Source organism: Pleurodeles waltl, chromosome 9, assembly GCF_031143425.1.
Source record: "Pleurodeles waltl isolate 20211129_DDA chromosome 9, aPleWal1.hap1.20221129, whole genome shotgun sequence".
Taxonomy (NCBI): Eukaryota; Metazoa; Chordata; class Amphibia; order Caudata; family Salamandridae; genus Pleurodeles; species Pleurodeles waltl.
In genome coordinates this window covers 286664946-286689568 of record NC_090448.1, presented here as the reverse complement: position 1 = coordinate 286689568, position 24623 = coordinate 286664946, and the positions used below count along the sequence as shown (strand labels likewise).

The window sequence follows — 24623 nt, the reverse complement described above, 5'->3', positions numbered from 1 at the left end:
AAATGAGGAACACACACTCAAAGACTTACTCCAGGCCAATAGTTTTTTATATAGAAATATATATTTTCTTAGTTTATTTTAAGAACCACAGGTTCAAGATTTACAAGTAATACTTCAAATGAAAGGTATTTCACTCAGGTAGTCTAGGAACTTTGAATAATCACAATATCATGTACAGTTTTGACAAAAATGGCAAAAAGCTATTTTAAAAGTGGACACTGCAAAAATCAACAGTTCCTGGGGGAGGTAAGTAATTGTTAAGTTCACATGTAAGTAAAACACTTACAGGGTTCAAAGTTGGGTCCAAGGTAGCCCACCGTTGGGGGTTCAAGGCAACCCCAAAGTTACCACACCAGCAGCTCAGGGCCAGTCAGGTGCAAAGGTCAAAGAGGTGCCCAAAACACATAGGCTTCAATGGAGAACAGGGGTGCCCCGGTTCCAGTCTGCCAGCAGGTAAGTACCAGCGTCCTCGGGGGGCAGACCAGGGGGGTTTTGTAGGGCACTTGGGGGGACACAAGCAGACACAGAAAGTACACCCTCAGCGGCACAGGGGCGGCCGGGTGCAGAGTGCAAACAGGCGTCGGGTTTTGTATAGAAAGCAATCGGGAGACCCAGGGGTCTCTTCAACGATGCAGGCAGGCACAGGGGGGGCTCCTCGGGGTAGCCACCACCATGGCTAGGCAGAGGGTCGCCTGGGAGTCGCTCCTGCACTGGAGTTTGGTTCCTTCAAGTCCTGGGGGCTGAGGTGCAGTGTTGGTTCCAGGCGTCGGGTCCCTTGTTACAGGCATTTGCGGTCAGGGGGAGCCTCTGGATTTCCTCTGCAGGCGTCGCTGTGGGGGCACAGGGGGGTCGTCTCTGGCTACTCACGGTCTCGTAGTCACTGGGGAGTCCTCCCTGTAGTGTTGGTTTTCCGTAGGTCGAGACAGGGGCGTCGGGTGCAGAGTAGAAAGTCTCACGCTTCCGGCGGGAAACGTGAAGTCCTTAGAGGTGTTTTTTTGTTGCAAGAAAGTTGCAGATTGTTGAACAGGGCCACTGTTCATGGAAGTATCTTGGTCCTTGGTTGCAGGGCAGTCCTCTGAGGCTTCAGAGGTCGCTGGTCCTTGTTGGATGCGTCACTGTTGCGATAGGGCTGGGGCCAAAGCAGTTGTCGTCTTCACTGCAGGGCTTCAGGTCAGCATTCCTTCTTCTTGTTAAGGTTGCAGGAATCTAGTTTCCTAGGTTCTGGGGGCCCCTAAATACTGAATTTAGGGGTGTGTTTAGGTCTGGGAGGGCAGTAGCCAATGGCTACTGTCCTTGATGGTGGCTACACCCTCTTTGTGCCTCCTCCCTGAGGGGAGGGGAAAACATCCCTAATCCTATTGGGGGAATCCTCCTTCTACAAGATGGAGGATTTCTAAAAGTAAGGGTCACCTCAGCTCAGGACACGTTAGGGGCTGTCCTGACTGATGGGTGACTCCTCCCTGTCTTCCTCATTATCTCCTCCAGCCTTCCCGCCAAAAGTGGGGGCAGTGGCCTGAGGGGCAGGCATCTCCACTAGCTGGGATGCCCTGTGGTGCTGTAACAAAGGGGGTGAGCCTTTAAGGGGTTACAGTTCCTGCAGGGGGAGGTGAGAAGCACCTCCACCCAGTACAGGCTTTGTTCCTGGCCACAGAGTGACAAAGGCACTCTCCTCATGTGGCCAGCAACATGTCTGGTGTGTGGTAGGCTGGCAGAAACTAGTCGGCCTACACTGGAAGTCGGGTATGTTTTCAGAGGGCATCTCTAAGATGCCCTCTGGGTGTATTTTACAATAAATTGTACACTGGCATCAGTGTGCATTTATTGTGCTGAGAAGTTTGATACCAAACTTCCCAGTTTTCAGTGTAGCCATTATGGTGCTGTGGAGTTTGTGTTTGACAGACTCCCAGACCATATACTCTTATGGATACCCTGCACTTACAATGTCTAAGGTTTGGCTTAGACACTGTAGGGGCATAGTGCTCATGCACTTATGTCCTCACCTGTGGTGTAGTGCACCCTGCCTTAGGGCTGTAAGGCCTGCTAGAGGGGTGACTTACCTATGCCACAGGCAGTGTGAGGTTGGCATGGCACTCTGAGGAGAGTGCCATGTCGACTTAGTCATTTTCTCCCCACCAGCACACACAAGGTGTGAAGCAGTGTTCATGTGCTGAGTGAGGGGTCCCTAGGGTGGCATAAGACAAGCTGCAGCCCTTAGAAACCTTCCCTGGCATCAGGGCCCTTTGTACCAGGGTTACCAGTTACAAGGGACCCTGAGTGCCAGGGTTGTGCCAATTGTGGAGACAAAGGTACAGTTTATGGAAAGAACACTGGTGCTGGGGCCTGGTTAGCAGGGTCCCAGCACACTTTCAAATCATAACTTAGCATCAGCAAAGGCAAAATGTCAGGGGGTAACTATTCCAAGGAGGCATTTCCTTACACAACCCCCCCCCCCAAACGAAAGAGGATGAGACTACCTTTTCCCAAGAGAGTCTTCATTTTCTAAGTGGAAGAACCTGGAAAGGCCATCTGCATTGGCATGGGCAGTCCCAGGTCTGTGTTCCACTATAAAGTCCATTCCCTGTAGGGATATGGACCACCTCAACAGTTTAGGGTTTTCTCCCTTCATTTGCATGAGCCATCTGAGAGGTCTGTGGTCAGTCTGACCTACAAAGTGAGTACCAAAGAGGTATGGTCTCAGCTTCTTCAGGGACCAGACCACAGCAAAGGCCTCACTCTCAATGGCACTCCAACGCTGCTCCCTGGGGAGTAACCTCCTGCTAATGAAAGCAACAGGCTGGTCAAGGCCATCATCATTTGTTTGGGACAGGACTGCTCCTATCCCATGTTCAGAGGCATCTGTCTGCACAATTAACTGCTTAGAGTCATCTGGAGCTTTAAGAACTGGTGCTGTGCACATAGCTTGTTTCAGGGCGTCAAAGACCTGTTGGCACTCTACAATCCAGTTTACCTTCCTGGGTATTTTCTTGGAGGTAAGTTCTATGAGGGGTGTCACTATGGATCCATATCCCTTCACAAACCTCCTATAGTATCCAGTCAAGCCAAGGAACGCCTTGACTTGAGTCTGGGTTTTTGGAGCTACCCAGTCCAGAATAGTCTGGATCTTGGGTTGGAGTGGCTGACCTTGGCCTCCACCTACAAGGTGTCCCAAGTAAACCACAGTACCCTGCCCTATCTGACATTTAGATGCCTTGATAGAGAGGTCTGCTGCTTGCAGGGCCTGCAAAACCTTCTTCAGGTGGACCAGGTGATCCTGCCAGTTGGAGCTAAAGACAGCAATATCATCAAGATAAGCTGCACTAAAGGACTCCAAGCCAGCAAGGACTTGTTTCACCAACCTTTGGAAGGTGGCAGGGACATTCTTTAAGCCAAAGGGCATCCCGGTAAACTGATAGTGCCAATCAGGTGTAGAGAATTCTGGTTTCTCTTTTGCTCCTGGTGCCATTCTTATTTACCAGTACCCTGCTGTCAAGTCAAAAGTACTTAAGTATTTGGCAGCACCCAATTTGTCTATTAACTCATCTGCTCTTGGAATGGGATGGGCATCTGTCTTGGTGACAGAATTAAGCCCTCTGTAGTCCACACAGAACCTCATCTCTCTCTTGCTATTTTTTGTGTGCAGAACCTCATCTCTCTCTTGCCATCTTTTGTGTGAGGTTTGGGGACTAAGACCACCGGGCTAGTCCAGGAGCTGTCAGAGTGCTCAATCACTCCTAATTCCAGCATCTTATGGACTTCTACTTTGATGCTTTCCTTAACTTGATCAGACTGTCTAAAAATGTTGTTTTTGCTGTCCCCTGTGTCCACATCATGGGTACACAGGTGTGTCTGACCAGGGGTTAGGGAAAAGAGCTCAGCAAACTGTTGGAGGACTTGCCTGCAGTCAGCCTGCTGTTGGCCAGAGAGGGTGTCTGAGTAGGCCACTCCATCTACTGAGCCATCTTTAGGGTCAGAGGAGAGGAGATCAGGGAGAGGCTCACTCTCAGTTTCCTGGTCCTCATCTGTAACCATCAACAGGTTCACATCTGCCCTGTCATGGAAGAGTTTCAGGCGATTAACATGGATCACCCTCTTGGGGGTCCTGCTAGTACCTAGGTCCACCAGGTTGGTGACCTCACTCTTCTTCTCTAGTACTGGGTAAGGGCCACTCCATTTGTCCTGGAGTGCCCTGGGAGCCACAGGCTCCTTGAACCCAGACTTTCTGCCCTGGCTGAAACTCAACCATTGCAGCCTTTTGGTCATACCACATCTTCTGGAGCTGTTGGCTGGCCTCAAGGTTTTTGCTTGCCTTTTCCATGTACTCTGCCATCCTTGAACGTAGGCCTAGTACATAGTCCACTATATCTTGCTTAGGCTCATGAAGAGGTATCTCCTAGCCTTCTTTCACAAGAGCTAGTGGTCCCCTAACAGGATGGCCAAACAGAAGTTCAAAGAGGAAAAACCCTACTCCCTTCTGAGGCACCTCTCTGTAGGCGAAAATCTGCCATGGCAAGAGGACATCCCATTTCCTTTTGAGCTTTTCAGGGAGCCCATGATCATGCCCTTCAATGTCTTGTTAAACCTTTCAACAAGACCATTGGTTTATGGATGGTATGGTGTGGTGAATTTGTAAGTCACCCCACACTCATTCCACATGTGTTTTAGGTAAGCTGACATGAAGTTGGTACCTCTGTCAGAAACCACCCCCTTAGGAAATCCCTCTCTGGTAAAGATACCACTGAGTGCTTTGGCTACTGCAGGGGCAGTAGTGGACCTAAGGGGAATTGCTTCAGGGTCCATAGTAGCATGATCCACTACTGCTAGTTGGGAGACAAGCCGGTAGGGCTGGGGCCAAAGCAATTGTCGTCTCCGTCTTCACTGCAGGGCTTCAGGTTCTTCTTGTTAAGTTTGCAGGAATCTAGTTTCCTAGGTTCTGGGGCCCCTAAATACTGAATTTAGGGATGTGTTTAGGTCTGGGAGGGCAGTAGCCAATGGCTACTGTACATGAGGGTGGCTACACCCTCTTTGTGCCTCCTCCCTGAGGGGAGGGAGGCACATCCCTAATCCTATTGGGGCAATACTCCTTCTACAGGGTGGAGGATTTCTAAAAGTAAGGGTCACCTCAGCTCAGGACACCTTAGGGGCTGTCCTGACTGGTGGGTAACTCCTCCTTGTTTTCCTCATTATCTCCTCCAGCCTTGCCTCCAAAAGTGGGGGTAGTGGCCGGAGGGGCGGGCATCTCCACTAGCTGGGATGCCCTGTGGTGCTGTATGAAAGGGGGTGAGCCTTTGAGGCTCACCTCCAGGTGTTACAGTTCCTGCAGGGGGAGGTGAGAAGCACCTCCACCCAGTACAGGCTGTTCCTGGCCACAGAGTGACAAAGGCACTCTCCCCATGTGGCCAGCAACATGTCTGGTGTGTGGCAGGCTGGCACAAACTAGTCAGCCTACACTGGAAGTTGGGTATGTTTTCAGTGGGCATCTCTAAGATGAGCTCTGGGTGTAATAAATTGTACACTGGCATCAGTGTGCATTTATTGTGCTGAGAAGTTTGATACCAAACTTCCCAGTTTTCAGTGTAGCCATTATGGTGCTGTGGAGTTCGTGTTTGACAGACTCCCAGACCATATACTCTTATGGCTACCCTGCACTTACAATGTCTAAGGTTTGGCTTAGACACTGAAGGGGCATAGTGCTCATGCACTTATGCCCTCACCTGTGGTGTAGGGCACCCTGCCTTAGGGCTGTAAGGCCTGCTATAGGGGTGACTTACCTATGCCACAGGCAGTGTGAGGTTGGCATGGCACTCTGAGGGGAATGCCATGTCGACTTGGTCATTTTCTCCCCACCAGCACACACAAGCTGTGAAGCAGTGTGCATGTGCTGAGTGAGGGGTCCCTAGGGTGGCATAAGACATGCTACAGCCCTTAGAAACCTTCCCTGGCATCAGGGCCCTTGGTACCAGGGGTACCAGTTACAAGGGACTTACCTGAGTGCCAGGGTTGTGCCAATTGTGGAGACAAAGGTACAGTTTAGGGAAAGAACACTGGTGCTGGGGCCTGGTAAGCAGGGTCCCAGCACACTTTCAAATCATAACTTAGCATCAGCAAAGGCTAAAAGTCAGGTGGTACCCATGCCAGGCATTTCCTTACAGTGGCCTTATCCACCATAGCAGTGTTTACCGCCAATGTTTTCCCGTCGTTGAATGTCCGCTGTGGTGATTCGTGGGTCATTATTTGGAGGGCTTTTTTTGGTGTCGTAACTGTATGGGTGGTAGTTTTGTCAGTTAATCCCGTTCAGTGTGTCTGGTGGATTTGTGGTTGTGGCTGTTTTCTGTTGGTTTTGTGTGTATGTGTCATAATCTGGCGGATGGATGTTTAGCCTCCGTGGCGGTATGTTGGTGGCAGTCACTGCAGCAGAATTCGTAATTTACCGCCAATGTCATTATGAGAGCAATAGACTTTCAACCTCTGGCTGGAACAGGGGTTGCTATGGAACTGATAGGGGTGGCCTCTCCCTTCTCTTTCTGTCAGTAAGGTGGATGAGGTCTAGCTCAGAAGCTGCAGGGCGGCTGGGGAGGTGGTCACAGACAGGTTACTGCTTTCACGGAGGTCGCGAGTCTGTCTTAGGTACTGTGATGGTGACCCCTCTCCTCTGCTTTCATCCCTATCGCCTGTTGCCTCAGTCTCCATGGCCCAGTTTGTCTCTTCACCTATCCTTTTAAACCAGGACAGGTTTCTAGACACCTCCAGGCTTCCTCTCTGGGTGGTGATCATGAGGCCCCTGACTCTAACGTCTTCCCACAGCTCCCTCTCATAGGGTGTGTGGCATTTCCAGTCTAGATATCTGTCTTTTATGACTACCCAGTCACCTATTAGCCCTTCTCTGTCTGCTGGCCCTCTCATTGTTCGTTCTCCTCTCCCCCTAGGTTGTAGACACATCCATCTCCACCGGTGTCCACTGAGGTCCAGCCGGTATCATATCTTGCACTCCCCTCTTCATCAACAAGTCACTCTGTGCACATTCTGTTGTGCTGTGAGGAGTGAGGCGATAGGCTCTCAAAAACTGGTTCATTCAGCATTCCAAATCTTCGCTTTTCTCCATTCCAATGCAGAGGGCTCGGTTGAGAGTCCTCATGAAACTTTCCACCTCGCCATTAGCTTGTGGCCATTGAGGCGTGATTTTGCAATGAAGCACATTCAGCTGATGGCGATACTCCTGGAACTCATGACCTTTAAATGGCAGGCCATTGTCTGTCTTGACTTCCTCAGGCAGTCCCACGAGTGCAATCATATTTTCACGTGCCGGTTTCACATACACAAATGCTATAGACCAGACCAATTTGACAACAGGGAATTTGGAGTGACTGTCCATCACCACAAGCATTATCGAGTTGTCTGCAAAACTCCAAAAGTCCATACTTAGTGATAACCATGGAGTTAACACCGACCCCCTCTGTGATGACAGGCACCACAGGGGGCTCCACACTTGTGAGCACACAAGACCAACAGTTTTTCACTAGTTCATCGACCATCTGGTCCATTCCTGGGAACCACACCTTACTCCGGAGCCCTGCTTTCATTTTGGCAACTCCCTGGTGTCCTTGATAAGCTAGTTCCACAGTCCTGTTCAATAAGCGTTGTGGTACGACTATTTGGTGACCTCTCAGGATCAACCCTTCCTCACTCTCGCTGAGTTCATCACGGCATCGCCACAGCCTAGCTTGTGCTTCTCGCTCCACTTCGGTCAAGCCTCCTGAAACATCCAGGATGTTCTTCCACTGACGTCCTCTTAAAGCACTCTTGACCATCGTTAAACATTAGTCTTCCCGGGTGGCTTCCGCAATCTTGCTTGCCGACAGGGCCCTCAAAAAGGCAATCTCCCTGTTCACGAACACTTCCATCCGTGGTTCATCCTCTCCTTCCTCTCTTGGATCCAGGGTGATTGGGAGACGTGAGAGATAACCTGCTGGGTTGTTCACCCCCAGTCCATAAACCACATCAAAGGAGTATTGTTGCAGTTACACCGCCCATCTCTCAATCCGTGGAGGTCCTTCCCTGGCGGTACCCGTGAACAGGGGCACTAGCAGTTTGTGATCCATCACAGCACAAAATTTCTGTGCTCACAGCTACAGGTGGAAATGTTTGCACACCCACTGCATCGCTAATGTCTCCCTTTCAATCTGTAATTAACAGTTCTTAACTGCAATGGACACCTTGCTTGCATTTGCAATGGGAACACTTTCACAGGAGCTCTTCATCTGCATTTGCACTCTGCCCAGCCTCACCAGACAATGAGCTCTGTCTGGAATTTTGGATTGAGATACGCCCTGATAGAGTTGTGCAGCAAAGCCACCTTCCCCTCGTAGAATGCCCTGCCAGCCTCCATTCTCCACTCCTATGGCGTTACTTTCCGGGTCAGATTTCGGAGGGGGTTGGAAATGGTGGCAAGATTGGGTATGAACGGTCTGCAGTAGTTAGCCATGCCCAGAAAACTGCAGACTTTAGACTGGTTTGTGGTACTGCAGCTGCTCTGATCGCTTCAACTTTCTGAGGGTCTACCTGCAGCCCCCCTCATTGTAAAATCGTTACCCAAAAAATTCGACCTCGATGTAAAACATGCAGTTTTTGTTGATGCAGTGTTAGGCCTCGAGCCATTGTAGGGTAGCTCTCAAATGTGCATGGTGTTCTTCTAACATCTCTGAATAAATGTTGGTGTCATCGCTTACATTGATGACCCCATCAGTCAAGTCAGAACTTCGCATATGGCCTCCTGAAAAATCTCAGCTGCTGATGAGACACCAAAACGGAGGCACTTGAACCTCTGGAGCCCTACGTGGGTGGAGAAAGTTGTTGTATATGATTGGGTTCCTCCGACACCAACTGGTGATATACTGACTTGAAATCAATTTTGGAGAACCATTTTGCTCTATTTATATCTGCCACAATCTCATCTATTGTAGGGGTGATGTGCCGCTCCTGGTGAATAGCATGATTGGGTAGCCTCATGTCCATGCATAACCTGATGACCCCTGGTTGTTTGGGCTTTGGGGCCATGACTAAAGGCGACACCCACTGGGTGGGCCCATTGACCTTCTCAATAATGCCAGCTTGTTCAGGTTGCTACAGCTTCTTTTCTCTCAGTGGGCGCAGGTGGAAAGGCACATTCCTATGACGCAGGGCTACAGGTTTCATGGTTTCATCAATGTGGAGGTTGACCTCCACCCACTTCAAACACCCTAGTCCTTGAAATAACTCAAGGAACTCGTGGAAGATATCCTCAGTATGTGACTGATGAACCTGTTTGGCAAAGAACACCAATCCCAGATCTTTAACCATCTGACAGCCCAACAGTGTCCCTGTGTTGCCTTTGGCCACATGGAATCTATTGGTGGTCTTGGTGTCTCCATGTGTTACCTCCACTTCAAAGACTCCCTTCAGTGGGACGGGCTTGGTCCACCATAGGTGTAGATTTTCGATCTTGCGGGGTGCATTTAAGGCAGAAGCTCAAGTCGGGAGAACTGTTCCACATCAATGACATTCACTGAGGCCCCTGTGTCTATGAAGACTGTGATCCCCACCCCGTTGACGGCGATCTGACACTTGGGGGGAAGTCTCCTTTGGTGGTTTTTCTTCCCCTTAAGCAAGATCAATATTATCTTCTTGTTATCTTCTTCCACCTGGTTCGACTGTGCCTGGTCCTCCTTTGCATATTCCAGCGACAGCTGCTTGAAATTGCCCATCCTTCGCCCCTTTGTGGCAGACGTCCCTGCAGCGCTGAAACTATGGCACACTTTCACAAAGTGGCCCATCTTTCCGCACTTCAGGCATGGCCTTCCTTCCGCCAGGCATCCTCTCGGCAGGTGGCATTCCATCCCACAGCTTCTGCATCCTTTGTCGCTGTTTCTGCTGGCAACTGTACCTCGCATTTTGGTGGGACGATGTTGGATCGCCTTAACCCGCTCTTCCTTGACCTTTACCACCTGGGTGCCAGCTGGAGCAAGTGCTGACTTCACGGTCCTGCTGTCCACCAGTTCATGAGACCTTCTAAAGATTAGCATGTTGTCGAGGGATATGCCTGGTTCTGGTAATATCAGCTTCTGGAGGTTGGACAATCGGCTCCCTTAGATTAGTTGGGCTCTAATCTCGTCCTGTTTTTCAGTTCCAGTGCACATGCTCGCCAGTCGTCTTAGCCGTGCAAAGAACATGTCCACAGATTTGCCTTCATCCTGCTGAGTTTACCTGAGGTTGAATCTCTTGTAATCCAGATTTAACTAGTGGTCAAAGTGTCTATTTAGTGCAGCTACGGCCGTGTCGATGGCGTCATCAGCTGTCATTTCTGCAGATCCTCCAATAGGTCAGGTAACTTGTCTTCTCCCATGTGTAAGATCATGGACCTCAGGATGGTGCCATCTGTCTTTCCCGAGGCGCATAAGTAGTGTTGTAGCCTCCTGATACACTTGCGCAATCAGGGTCATCCAGCTGGCTAAATGGCCATAGCACATTGACGGTAGCATTCGCGTTGTGTGGAGCAGGGGTTGTTGTTGCTTGTTTTGATGCTGACATGGCAGGATTTCCCTCTCTTACTTGCTGTCTTGTCTCCTCGTGTCAGTGTCTGTTAGGGTGAATACTGTGTGTTGCTCTTCTTTCTGTATTTAGATGCTCTTGTAAATATTTTTTTTGGGTGCTGGCTCACTCTCTTCTTTTTGTTTCTGCCCAGCTTCTTCCACTGTCCTTATGTTTCAATGTTTACTCCTTCAGTTTCTCTTTATCATTATTCATTTCTTCTTTTTTTCTTTTTTTTGTAAGCTTGTTTTGTGTTTTTGTACTGTAGCCTCCAGCCATTGAGCAACAGCACACGATGACTTGGGGCCCAACATGCACTCTTCACATGCCCTTCTGGGCCTGGCCTGCTTCTGGCCTTTCCCCTGCCACGTGGCACTCACACTTCTACCCTAGGGGCTGGGTGTAGGCGGGCACTTCATTCCTCAGCCTCCGAACACGTGGCTGCACTGCTGATGCAATCGAGACGGCACCTGGGAGACAGTACTGGCACTCCCTACTGTACACTGCAGCACTTCTGAGGCTGCCGCTGAGGAACATAGGCCATACTGCCACAACTCCTCCTTGTGATGCTGACTCCCACGCGCATAGACACTGCGGCTGGTCAGGGTTCTGCTCCCGCTGCCACGCCAACACCAAGTCCTGGGGCACTGCTGGGGCACCCAGCAGGAGGACGCCTGCCTTGTTGCCAATGTACAAGGCATGATTGTAGGCTTACGTCTCACCTGCCTACCCAGCAGCTCCCACCCAGTGATACAGCACTTGACACAGATAGTAGGTTTCTATGCTCTGCCCTCGGGTGGCAAAGGCACGTTTATTTATTCCCTTGGGCCACACCTGGACCTCGGGTTGGGAGGTGGCTACGTTGTATTACAGTGGCCAGGTGGCTCACTACAAATAGGAACATCCACGCAAGGGCTGCTATTTCTCTTGGTTTGATAAGTTCCTGTCACTAGCACTAGGCCCAGTCACACAAGTGGTGCAGCATTTTCATCGGCATAAGTGGGGCACTGCTGGGTGGTAGGAATTTTGTGTATTCATGCAGATTCCAGAAGTTTCCATCACAGAAATGTAAGTAAACTCTGTGATTTCAGGCAAAAGTTTGAGGTTTGCAGGGCACTGTGGGTAACAAAAAACTAATCACCCAATGACGGATCCCTTGATTTGTCTAGTTTTAAAAAATGAACAGGTTTGCTAGGTTTCCCTAGGTGCTGGCTGTGCGAGAGCCGAAAAACCACAGCTATGCACTTTGCAAGGAAAAATTTGATGTATACATGTTGCATTTTGGGCCTTTTCCTGTCGCTGGCACTAGGCCTAGCTGCACAAGTGAACTACCATTTTTATTGGGAGACATAGGGGAACACAGACTAGTAGAACAAGTGTTATTACCAATTGTATTTCTTTGCCTTTGCACCTTCCAAATATAACACAATTTGTAAGGAAGAAGTCATTTTGAGAAATAATCTATCGTTCACATGCATGAGTATCCACAAATTCTGAGATGCGCAACTAACCCCTGCTTCTAACCACCATATATTGTACCCATTCCTTGATGCCTATTTTTCTATATGTATATTGTACCATATGAATTTTTCTATACCCGGTACACAAAGAAAAACCACTGCAAGGTGGTGCTCAGTTATTGGCTCTGGGTACCTTGAGTTATTGAAAAACCGAACCGTGAATATCCCCACAACCATAAGGGTCTAGCAGATGTAATGGTATATAGCTTTTGTGAAGTAGCCATCGTGATGAGACGTTACAAATAAAAACGTCACAAATGCCCATTTCTTTCCCAACTAATTTTCAGTATTTTTTATTTCAACACTTGGTTTCTTTGGGAAAATCTTGAAGGAACTACACAAATGACCTCTTGCTTAATTCAGACTTTTGTCTAGTTTTCAGAAATGTATAACTTCTTGGGATCCATCATGGGTTTCACACCTGTTTCCACCACCACCCGGAAGGACGTTGAAAGCACAAAAATTAGGAAAAATGGGTTCTCTCCCAGCAAAATGCCACAACTGTGTTAGAGAATCCACAAACTCTAGGTACCTTTAGAATCCCTAGAATGTTTTAAAAAAGGATGCAAATTTGACGTGGATGTCTTAAGTGGACAAAAAGTTATGGAGACCTAAGCATGAACTACTCCAAATAGCCAAAAAAGGCTTTGCAAAGGGGAAAAGGCCTAGCAGCAAAGAGGGTAAAAAAGTGCCCTTTTGCCCTTATATTGGAGTACAGTATCTTTGTGGTGAGCGGTATTGCTCTATAACTTTAAAGAGTTATAGACAACTGATGCCAGCGCCTCCCATTTTACATAAAATTTAAGTGACCCTAGACTATACTGTAGTCTCATTGTTTTGTAAAAATGCACTAATTTGATCGTGGGACCCTTCTAAAATCACGTGTATAATATACTCCAACCGAACACTAAACTAAGCATTTGGCATAAGCCTTATTTCAACAAGCAATGACTCTTTCACCACAAATTTGAAAAGTTGCTATAAAAGATTTCGACCAGAATCTAAACCCTTGTCAGTTGTTGCAGTGAAGCATAATAAAAACATGATGATAACTGCTGTAGCTATTACAAGGTGAGTGCGCTGCGCAGGTGAAGGGGGTAGCAAGGTTAGACTGACCCCACAAGGGTAAGGACCTGAACTTGACATACTTTAAAGGAGGGGAGACTGGGCTAATGGTTTACCGTCCTATTTCTATTTCCATTGATCCCGGACGCGCTGTCAGCCTCTAAACATTAACAATTGAATATGAAAACAATTAAGCTCGCATGGTCTAGAGTCATTACGTGTTGTTTTTTTCCCGCTGAGCTTTGCATGCTGGTGTAGGTAGTTCGTAAGTGGTATTCTCATCAATTAGAGCAACGCGGCGAACCTCTCTGGAAACTACCAATCCCAGAAAAGCCGCAACACAGCTGAAAGTCAATGTACAGGCGGGGGCAGGGGAGTGGACTGTGGCTGGCACTGTAAGCACAGCCAGCTGGCACTGGCAGCCCTGCCCTACTCCTAGCCCGTGTTCACCCACTAGCCGCTTTGCCCCACTTACAGTAGCAGCCATGCAGTCTGAATCTGGCATAGTGGCAGATTTCGAGGTCAATGACGAATTTCACGAGGAGCCCAAGACATACTACGAGCTAAAAAGTCAACCCATCAAATGCAGGTTAGTGACAGCTGCGAGCTTTCGGTAGTTGAAGGGGCACCACTATGGTACACACTTGCATGACAGCAGCGGGGTCCCATGGTGCGCATCTGTTTGCAATTCTTATACTGTATTTGATTGTGGAATAGGCAGATTTCCGAGTAGCATTTGTAATAAAACACTACTGAGCGAAGGATAACTTGCTTTCCTTAAAAGATGATTAGTCTCGTGTCCCTTTGTGGGTGCACCTTTTACCCATGCCGGGCACTAGTAGCGCCTGCTCCTAATTAAGAGAGAACACTACCGTAGTGCCGCGCCGGTGTCTCTGCAAGTTTAGGTGCCTTTGAAGAGCTGCGTCGCTCGCAGCATTGGAAAGTTATAGGGAGAGACCGCTTTGGCAGCAGGTGACGCGCAGTTCCTCTGTCAGTGCACGGGGCTATGGCAGTGTTTTCTTGCCGGGCAATGCAGACGAAAAAAATGGGAACTGGGGAAGTTTGACTGTCTGATGGAGCTGAGAGGCGCAGTCACTGCACTCGCAGTATTAGCCTAGAGTCTTTTTTGGCAGCTTCAAGTGTCAGCATTACATGAGCTCTGGCGTGTGTCGTAACTGGAGGCTATTTTCAGCGTGGCGGCGCAGGTTAACCTACTCGGGGAACCGTAAAAGTAGTAAACTAAGCATATTAAAAGAAACCGTCCACTTTAGATCTGTAAATTGTTCAGCACACTCGGGCTGTTGTTCCCAGAACGAGCTAGCAGGCAACTTTGTAAACTTGAATATGTTTCTGGCTTGAATTATGTGTATGCGCCCGCCTGTTATGTTTGTCAACAACAAACTTTGTCTAATGTGTACATAAACTCTAAATATACCAACATTGATTATCACTGATCTGATTTAATACGATGAATTGCGTCAATCAGTTTTTAATAAAATGCATGTATATATAGAAAAATCGTTTGTCTATCAGAGGTCTGGCTTTAACGTTTTCATACGGTGCCGTGTAGATAGATCTGGTTCGCAAATCTGGCAGTGTGAGATCCGTGTTTTTAATCCTTATTAAAGTATGCCTGGGCCCTGCTTTTAAGCGTAAACTGCCACTGCACCAACCTGCCTAACCGGGGCTGCTGCTCTTGTATGCCAGTTCCCACGTAGGTGAGTATGAGGGAGCTACGGAGCGAGGCTTTGTGACGTCTTGTGTAATTATGAGTGGTATTTTTGACTTTCTTCTATTCGACACCGTCTTTCCTCCGAGGTAGTGATGCTTATGCCAACAATGCCGAGTTAATAGATTTTTTTTAGAAACGACACATGCAGAAACTAGAGGCGAGCGAATCGACAAATGAACAGGGAGAACCTAGATGTTGATCGGCTCTGGTTCTAAGAGTCCATGCAGGAGGCAAGCCTTAAAACTATTTGACATGTAAAGCCTGTACCAGACATAACGCTACAGTATGATAAGGTGTCTTCAACATTAAAAAAGTGCATTTCTTTAACACACGGAATCATGTCATCCTATTACATCAGAAATCTCTTCACTGAGCACTAGTTATTAAAAGTGGGAGTTTTTAAGTATGCACAAAGAAACAATCCTGCCCAGCCCTGATGGCAATGCTGTTGGTGGCAAGTCATTTCTCATGTATACCCTATAAGTGGCCTAGATGCTTAGAATGAATGGCGCAACATCATTATAAAAATAAAACTGGAACTTTTTTTGTACAGCAGGCACATTGAGCTCATGTATTTGAAAGTGATGTCATATGTAATAATGACGAAAAAGGACGTTCATTGAAACGAAATATTTGCCTAGGATCACAGTTTGGTCAAGCAGGGAAGCTGGGGTCGACCGATTTTCCAGTTTCACGGTGTGCTTTGTACTCACTAGATTGATATCTCCTTCTTACATCAATGGTTAATGCTTTGTCCTTAGTTCTTGGAGAATGAGAATAGAGCGTGTGTGCCAGGCAGAATCCAGATATTTTTTTTAAACATGATTGGCAGTTTTCACAGCTTGGAACTTTCCCCAATGCTTAAAAGGGAATGACAACAGACAAACTACATTACACCTTTATTTCTGGCACAGGAAGAGTTGGCAGGATTCACAGGATGCTGAGCTGAGACCGGGATTTACACCTGGTTCCCAGTGTTACATGGGCTGCAGCTGTAGATGCTACCCCAAATCTCCTTCTTTGAAAGCTCGGCTGGTCTTGGGGTTCCAAGAGGTCTTTGAGCGTTGCGCGAGCTTTCAGTGACACACTCACCTTCAGCAGAAGCTTACATAGTAAAAAGGGATACCAAAGAGAATAACTTCAAAACAATTGGATGTTTTGAAGCTCTTAAGTTGGATCAGTTTGTTACAGCGTACATTGCACAGTTATGGCAAACCTCAAGGTCAGACTAACTAGCCCAAGCCAAGCAAGACTGCTCCACCTTTTGTCATTTCTTACCCCTTAAACCAGTACCAAATTCTTTCTGTCAACTGGGGCGAGCTTTACTAGCAGAGTATATCTGACAGTAACTCATTTAACTCCCATACAGTATATTATGGTAAAGATCAAATGTTGCAGTTGCACAATGTGTTAATTTTTTAAGTACCATTTTATTTTATGTTGTATAAATAGTTAATGCACATCCATTTCATATAGATAATTTATAATAATAAAAGCAGAGGGTCTTGTCATTGTCCCGTCTTTACCCCAAATATTGCATCTATGCTACAGCTAAATGATTTCGGCTTCGCAATTAGTTGGATTTCTCTGCTCCAGCACTAATACTGATATATCCCTTTCCGACCAACATGTCCATTAAAGCCATCACTATAACTCCCACAGCAAATGATTTGTGACTGTCTATACATTACAAATAGCTCTGGAATAGCATGAGCCTCCTCTCTCTGTCGGTTGCGACCATGCATCCATCGGTTTTCCCACATTGGCTTGGATACCCTTGTTGCCCTCACACCTCCCCGACTTGTTCCTTTTCTCTCAAGCTAATTTTCCCCACATCCCAACGGCATCATCATCATCACAATCATTTTCAGGTCCTCACCAAGCTTTAACTTGTGTTCTGCCCTGACCAAACGTCAATAGCAAGACACCCGGCCAATCAGCCTCTGGTAGCGCTGTGTAACATGGGCTGGATTTGGAACTGAAAGCCGCCTTGTCAAAATTGTTCAAAGCATCCCCCACTCCCTTCTTTCTAATCTCTGTATTGTGCCTGCTCCATAGATCCTGGGGCGCTTGAGACAGAAGCAGCTGAGGTGTACCTGTCAGCGGTACAGTGGCACCAGGGCCTGGAGAGCTGATGTGCCCACTACATCATGACTAGCAGTATTTTACCTCCCTGTCATTAACGAGAGAGGTCTGCATCCTTGCTTGCACTTGGGCTCATGAGTCAGGATATCCTTGCTACACTGGGTGGCAGCCTTCAAGAATTACCTCCAGTGGGCCTATCCCGCAGAAATGCCCGATGGCATAAATGGCCAGTACTGCCCTGCATAGACCAGGGACTGTGGCCAAACTACCTGTACTCAGTTGCGTTGTCCTAGATATTATCTCACGGGACCTCAGGCCAGTAGGACTCCACTCGTGTCTTTAGGAAAGTACCTGCACGTACTTAGCCTCATAGTTAAGTATAACATCTTATGCGCAGTGTTTTGTATTGAGACCGATGTAAGACCGATAGATTCTAATTTTTGCAATATGTAATATCTAAAATTGTCATTACATATCAAATAACTGTAATAACAGAAGAGCCACGGGTAATATATTACCGTATGTAGAGTTCTGAGAAAAAGTACGCCCTTAATGCAGCCCTAGGAATGATTCGTGGTCATATTCTGTATAAAAATTTTGTTGGTTGTCTCTAAGTCTGCACTTATAACTATATTTCGTGGACTTCTGCTGTGCACCTGGCATACTGCTGCAAACGAGCTGAAAGCACCATCTGGAAAATGACAATATTTAGGGGACGTTCTGAAGATTTTTTTGAAAACGGCATAATTTTACTAAAATGCTATCATTTTCAACTGAATGTGAACTCATTTTTTTTTTTAAGTCTGCATTGTTTAAAGTCATGGCAGAGCAATTGATACCGCAGTGACATTTCAGTAGAATAAAGGCAACGTAGAACTTAAATGATAAATTACATGAAAAACTATTCCTGTACAGTGTACGCAATTGGTGCACACCATAATCAATCAATCAATCAATCAATCAATCAATCAGGATTTGTGGAGCGTGGCTAACAACCTGGCAGGATATCCAGATGCTTGCAGGTCCCGGAGGCTCATTCATACAGCCAGGTCTTGAGGGCCCTTCAGAATTCCAGAAGTGGGGAGATGGTCCGGAGTTGCATGGGGAGGATGCACAAAAATTGGGGTGAAAAAGCAAATCGAAAGCAGTGAGAAACGAGGGAAAAGCAAGGAAAAGACACAAAAAAACCCAGAAAAAGCAAGGAGAGGACAGAAGCAAGATTAATGCAGCAGCACAGGGAGAGCTGAGACCAATATGAGATGTAGTGCGTCCCATATGAAACCACAGCCCCCAACCCCTTCTCACTGATGGGGAACACCCTCTGTGCAGCTGTCCATGGGCTGTGAGTTTATTCACTGACGGTGTTTCAGACGTAGCCCAGCTGGGAAAAAGGCCCCCAGGCACTGCCCAGAGATGAAAAATAAAATGGTGATAAAGTTAATTTATCAACATTTTATTTTTCATCCTCTGCCCTGAACCGAGTGTTACGATGGGGCGTGGCTACCTAAGTGCCAGCAGGGAGGAGGGTTGAGCTGCCTGTGCACTTGTTTAGAGTGCGCATGTCTCTTTGGCCAGCGGTCTTGCGACAGCCAGCCAGAGATGCGCACTTTCTCTAACCCAGCTGTTTAAGACAGCTGGGTTAGAGAAAGCCCAGGCCTCCAGTGGCCTTGGGGGCACTGAGAGAGGCCGCTCCCTCCAATCCTGGCACCAGGACTGGTTAAGGTAGTTAGATGGGGCCTGAGATGGAGGCTGGAGCGAAGAAGGAAAACGGAGCGAGGAGGAAGTCAGTGAACAACTTCAAACAAGGTAACCTTTTTTTTTTTTTTAATTTGATTCCCCCCCCCTTTCATGTAGCGCGCGTGCATGCACCTACCCCGCCTATTTGCGTGCCCCACCACTCTCGGTGGTTGCAAGCCACCCCTGAAGCTATTAGAAAATTCCACTCACTGAGGGGAATTTGCTTGGTGGGGGGCACAAGAAACAGCTGTTATCAAGCAGTTGTACAACTCCTGAAATAAGCAGGGGATAAGCCCTGGTGCATTGTGAGAAAGTAGCCTCTTTCTAGCCTTGTTACCCCCACTTATGGCCTGTTTGTGAGTATATGTCAGGGTGTTTTCACTGTCTCACTGGGATCCTGCTAGCCAGGGCCCAGTGCTCATAGTGAAAACCCTATGTAGTCAGTATGTTTGTTATGTTTCACTGGGACCCTGCTAGCCAGGAGCCCAGTTCTCATACGTTTGTGGCCTATATGTATGTGTTTCCTGTGTGATGCCTAACTGTCTCACTGAGGCTGTGCTAACCAGAACCTCAGTGGTTATGCTCTCTCTGCTTTCCAAATTGTCACTAACAGGCTAGTGACCAATTTCACCAATTCACATTGGCATACTGGAACACCCTTATAATTCCCTAGTATATGGTACTGAAGTACCCAGGGTATTGGGGTTCCAGGAGATCCCTATGGGCTGCAGCATTTCTTTTGCCACCCATAGGGAGATCTGACAATTCTTACACAGGCCTGCCAGTGCAGCCTGAGTGAAATAACGTCCACGTTATTTCACAGCCATTTACCACTGCACTTAAGTAACTTATAAGTCACCTATATGTCTAACCTTCACCTGGTGAAGGTTGGGTGCAAAGTTACTTAGTGTGTGGGCACCCTGGCACTAGCCAAGGTGCCCCCACATCGTTCAGGGCAAATTCCCCGGACTGTGTGAGTGCGGGGACACCATTACACGTGTGCACTATACATAGGTCACTACCTATGTATAGCGTCACAATGGTAACTCCGAACATGGCCATGTAACATGTCTAAGATCATGGAATTGTCCCCCCAGTGCCATTCTGGTATTGGGGAGACAATTCCATGATCCCCTGGGTCTCTAGCACAGAACCCGGGTACTGCCAAACTGCCTTTCCAGGGACTCCACTGCAGCTGCTGCTGCTGCCAACCCCTCAAACAGGTTTCTGCCCTCCTGGGGTCCAGGCAGGCCTGGCCCAGGAAGGCAGAACAAAGGACTTCCTCTGAGAGGGTGTTACACCCTCTCCCATTGGAAATAGGTGTCAGGGCTGGGGAGGAGTAGCCTCCCCCAGCCTCTGGAAATGCTTTGATGGGCACAGATGGTGCCCATCTCTGCATAAGCCAGTCTACACTGGTTCAGGGATCCCCCAGCCCTGCTCTGGCGTGAAACTGGACAAAGGAAAGGGGAGTGACCACTCCCCTGACCTGCACCTACCAGGGGAGGTGCCCAGAGCTCCTCTAGTGTGCCCCAGACCTCTGCCATCTTGGAAACAGAGGTGTTGCTGGCACACTGGACTGCTCTGAGTGGCCAGTGCCATCAGGTGACGTCAGAGACTCCTTCTGATAGGCTCTTACCTTTCTTACTAGCCTATCTTCCTTCCTAGGTAGCCAAACCTCCTTTTCTGGCTATTTAGGGTCTCTGCTTTGGGGAATTCTTCAGATACCGAATGCAAGAGCTCACCAGAGTTCCTCTGCATCTCCCTCTTCACCTTCTGCCAAAGGATCGACCGCTGACTGCTCAGGACGCCTGCAAAACCGCAACAAAGTAGCAAAGATGACTACTGCAACCTTGTATTGCTTCATCCTGCCGGCTTCCTCAACTGTTTCCTGGTGGTGCATGCTCTGGGGGTAGCCTGCCTCCTTCTTGCACCAGGAGCTCTGAAGAAATCTCCTGTGGGTCGATGGAATCTTCCCCCTGCAACCGCAGGCAACAAAAGACTGCATCACCGGTCCTCTGGGTCCCCTCTCAGCACGACGAGCGTGGTCCCTGGAACTCAGCAACTCTGTCCAAGTGACTCCCACAGTCCAGTGACTCTTCAGTCCAAGTTTGGTGGAGGTAAGTCCTTGCTTCCCCACGCTAGACTGCATTGCTGGGTGCAGCGTGATTTGCAGCTGCTCCGGCTCCTGTGCACTCTTCCAGGATTTCCTTCGTGCACAGCCAAGCCTGGGTCCCCGACACTCTTACCTGCAGTGCACAACCTTCTGAGTTGTCCTCTGGCGTCGTGGGACTCCCTTTTCTGACTTCGGGTGGACTCCGGTTCACTCCTCTTCTAAGTGCCTGATCCGGTACTTCTGCGGGTGCCGCCTGCTTCTGTGAGGGCTCCCTGACTTGCTGGGCGCCCCCTCTGTCTCCTCATCCAAGTGGCGACATCCTGGTCTCTCCTGGGCCACAGCAGCATCCAAAAACCCTAACTGCGACCCTTGCAGCTAGCAAGGCTTGTTTGCGGTCTTTCTGCGTGGGAACACCTCTGCAAGCTTCTTCACAACGTGAGACATCCATCCTCCAAAGGGGAAGTTCCTAGTCCTCTTCGTTCTTGCAAAACACCAAGCTTCTTCCATCCGGTGGCAGCTTCCTTGCACCCTCAGCTGGCATTTCCTGGGCTCCTGCCCACTCTCGACACTGTCGTGACTCTTGGACTTGGCCCCCTTGTTTTACAGGTACTCAGGTCCGGAAATCCACTGTTGTTGCATTGCTGGTGTTGGTTTTCCTTGCAGAATCCCCCTATCACGACTTCTGTGTTCTCTGGGGGTTGTAGGTGCACTTTACACCTACCTTAAAGGGTCTTGGGGTGGGCTATTTTTCTAACCCTCACTGTTTTCTTACAGTCCCAGCGACCCCCTACAAGCTCACATAGGTTTGGGGCCCATTCGTAGTTCGCATTCCACTTTTGGAGTATATGGTTTGTGTTGCCCCTATTTGGCATCCTCATACTGAGGGTACTCACTGAGATACTTTTGGCATATTGTCATAAAAATAAAGTACCTTTATTTTTAGTATATCTGTGTATTGTGTTTTCTTATGATATTGTGCATATGACACCAGTGGTATAGTAGGAGCTTTGCATGTCTCCTAGTTCAGCCTAAGCTGCTCTGCTATAGCTACCTTCTATCAGCCTAAGCTGCTAGAAACACCTCTTCTACACTAATAAGGGATACCTGGACCTGGCACAAAATGTAAGTACCTCTGGTATCCACTACAAGCCAGGACAGCCTCCTACATGCATTTAATAAAGAAGGCTAATTTGGCATTAACCCTTTAGAGCCAATGGCCACTCCAACCTTGTCAGAATTGTGTTGGGGCCTGGCTCGTTGGTTAATATTGAACGCACAACTGGAGGGTTTTTAGAAAGTCCTGAGACACTGACTTTAGTCAGTTACAAAGATCTGGAAGGCTCTGAAAAGCTTGAATGCAGTGTTTGCTTGGTTCGCAGCCCTCAGGTAATAACAACATTCTTGAACTGCGATGCATCACCCAACCAGTTGCTGAGGTTTTCTAAGCCCAAAACAAAGGTCAGGCCATGTGTCCTGTCCCCTTATGGTGCCCAAGTGTCCCATCCCCTTATGGTGCTTGCCCAGCATGTTATATGTTTCGGGGGGTGAAGCGTCAGGCTGAAAGTGCTTGTTGGGGATCATAGACTGAGGATTTCAGCATGGCACTCTAAGTGTACCTATGTGGACTGACTACAAAAGGAAAGCTGGGGCCCATCTTTACAGCACATCCACTATAGTGAGGGACCAGTACATGTATGCACTACCACTCCAGTGTGGAAAGTTGCATCAATGTAAGTTACAATGCATTACATTTAAAACACAGTTAAGGGTGGGTGCGTAGTGGTAAGAGGCTTTTAGGTTTTATGGATGAGTAGCTTAAGGAGCAGTATGGGTTTTTAGGGTACAGCGATGGGTAGTGGTTAGAGGTAGTAAGGGGTCTAGTGTTGAGCGATGGGTACGAGGGATTAAACTCCAATAAAAACTATAATTTAAAAAATATGGTAAATAGCGGAATGGGGCTGTCCCCCTTACAGATATTAAAAAGTGAGTAAGAGGGTTCACCCAAAGTTAATATTATAAATAAATATATATGCCATTGTTTTGCATTTAAATTATTCGTTACAGCATAACCCTGAGTAAGCGTTTCCTGGAGAAGGATTGGTGCTTCATATATATATATATATATATATAAATAAAAAATAATTAAAGAAACATTATAGTTAGGTGAACATTTCAGTGACAAGGCAAAGTTTTAAACATACAAAACCACTGTAATGAACCAGATATAGTTGTCTCATGTAACTATAACACGTGCCGTAAGGTAACTGTAAGTTGCTCCCCCCCAATTGTTATCTGTAATTTTGTTGCCGATGTTGCAGTGATATTATCAGTGATGTTATAGAAGATGTCATGAGTGATTTAATATTTGGGGTAGTTTGCGCTGCATGGTGAGGGCACCCGTTGTATTTACCCTAGGGCAGTTTTCCTACCAATCAGCTCCCGGCCCCCAAGCAACTAAGAGACCCCACCCTCTGGGCCTTTTTTTGTTTTTTTCAAGTTAAGGCGAGGGTTGTGCCCCCCAATCCAAGACACTTTGGGCACTAGGGACTCATCTCTTGAGGCCTTTTTAGTATTAAGGGGACAGGGAAGTGCATGGCTCTTCCCCACCCTCCCTCCCCGGCCCCCAAGCAACTAAGAGTCCCCACCCTCAGGGCCTTTTTTTAATTAAGGGGTTAGGGACATACAGATCCCCTACCTGAGCCAATTGTGCCTCCAGGGACCCTATCCTCCAGGGCCAGACCTTCCCAACACCCTCAAATTACTATAAGTCAGACCCCTCCGTACACAGTTTTGTCACCACGCTTGCCACACTGCATTACCTATAAATCACACCTTCCCTTTGCATTGGTCATACCCTTGCATATTATTTCACATATACCATGTGAAATCAATACATTGATAACAACACTTATGACATCACAAATCACGTTATTTGAGTTAAAACAGTGCATGGCAGAGTGACAAGGAATATTCAAGTTTTTTGCTATAAAAACATGCAGAGTCAATAAAGTCCATCACATGCATAACAAAAGTAGGTCAGAAAAATAAATATTAATAAAAAACAAGTGGCAAGGTATAGTTAATGTAGTGTGGCGAGTGATGCAACAACACTGTGTATGGCTCGCTGTGTTCTGAGTTAGGGTATTAATGCTACATAGTAGGTTTTATTGATGTTCCGTACATATTACCCCTTTATTAAGGTGTTAAAGTGTTATTAGGTAGAGACATGTATTAATAATTTTCTATATATTTATACAGGAGTTTAGGGAGAACTGCACATGTAAAAAAAAAATAGGTGGTGCAGTAATTTGTAGGTATTACTGCAGTACTCTGTAGTCTTTTTTAATGAAGATTTAAATGTTAACAGTGGAAGATACACTACAGTATATTTTAATTTTTGTAAAAAAAAATTCTAATTTTATTTTTGGTACTGCAGTACTTCAGAAGCAGTACTGCGATACTCTGTACATTTTTTAAATATATAGAAACGTATACATATTTGTCCCTACCTAATACCACTTTAGTAAAGAGGTAATAGGTAGGGGAAAACATCCAACCTTATACTTACATACATCTAAGAATGAAGCGTAGAACACAGACAACCTGTAACGTGGCTGCCTTTAACTTTTGTAAAGACTGTCGAAATAAAGCAACAACCGATATCACTTAGTTAAAATGCCTTATAATTTAAACACTTACCCTACTTACATGGAGTACCCAAAAGGATCATCTGTACACCATAATGTCTAATCCTGCCAAATTTCATGTAAATCCGTTCAGATGTTTTCCCGCTACACGAGATACAAAAGTC

The 24623-nt window shown here is 47.3% G+C and overlaps 1 protein-coding gene and 1 long non-coding RNA gene across 7 annotated transcripts in view; one reads left to right on the top strand and one right to left on the bottom strand.

Moving 5' to 3' along the window:
- The window catches only part of LOC138259174 (uncharacterized), a 234490-nt gene that overhangs the window by 33410 nt on the left and 176457 nt on the right, over positions 1-24623 (bottom strand). The gene's annotated exons all lie outside the window — the stretch shown is intronic.
- Positions 13556-24623, top strand: part of MITF (melanocyte inducing transcription factor) — a 654150-nt gene continuing 643082 nt past the window's right edge. For 3 of the 5 annotated variants that reach the window (XM_069206734.1, XM_069206731.1, XM_069206732.1), the window contains exon 1: positions 13557-13734. In XM_069206734.1, coding sequence (XP_069062835.1) covers positions 13631-13734 — 104 coding nt within the window. In that variant the 5' untranslated portion in view covers positions 13557-13630. Of the gene's footprint in view, positions 13735-24623 lie in introns of all 5 variants that reach the window. The other 2 variants (XM_069206733.1, XM_069206728.1) reach the window with 1 other exon arrangement.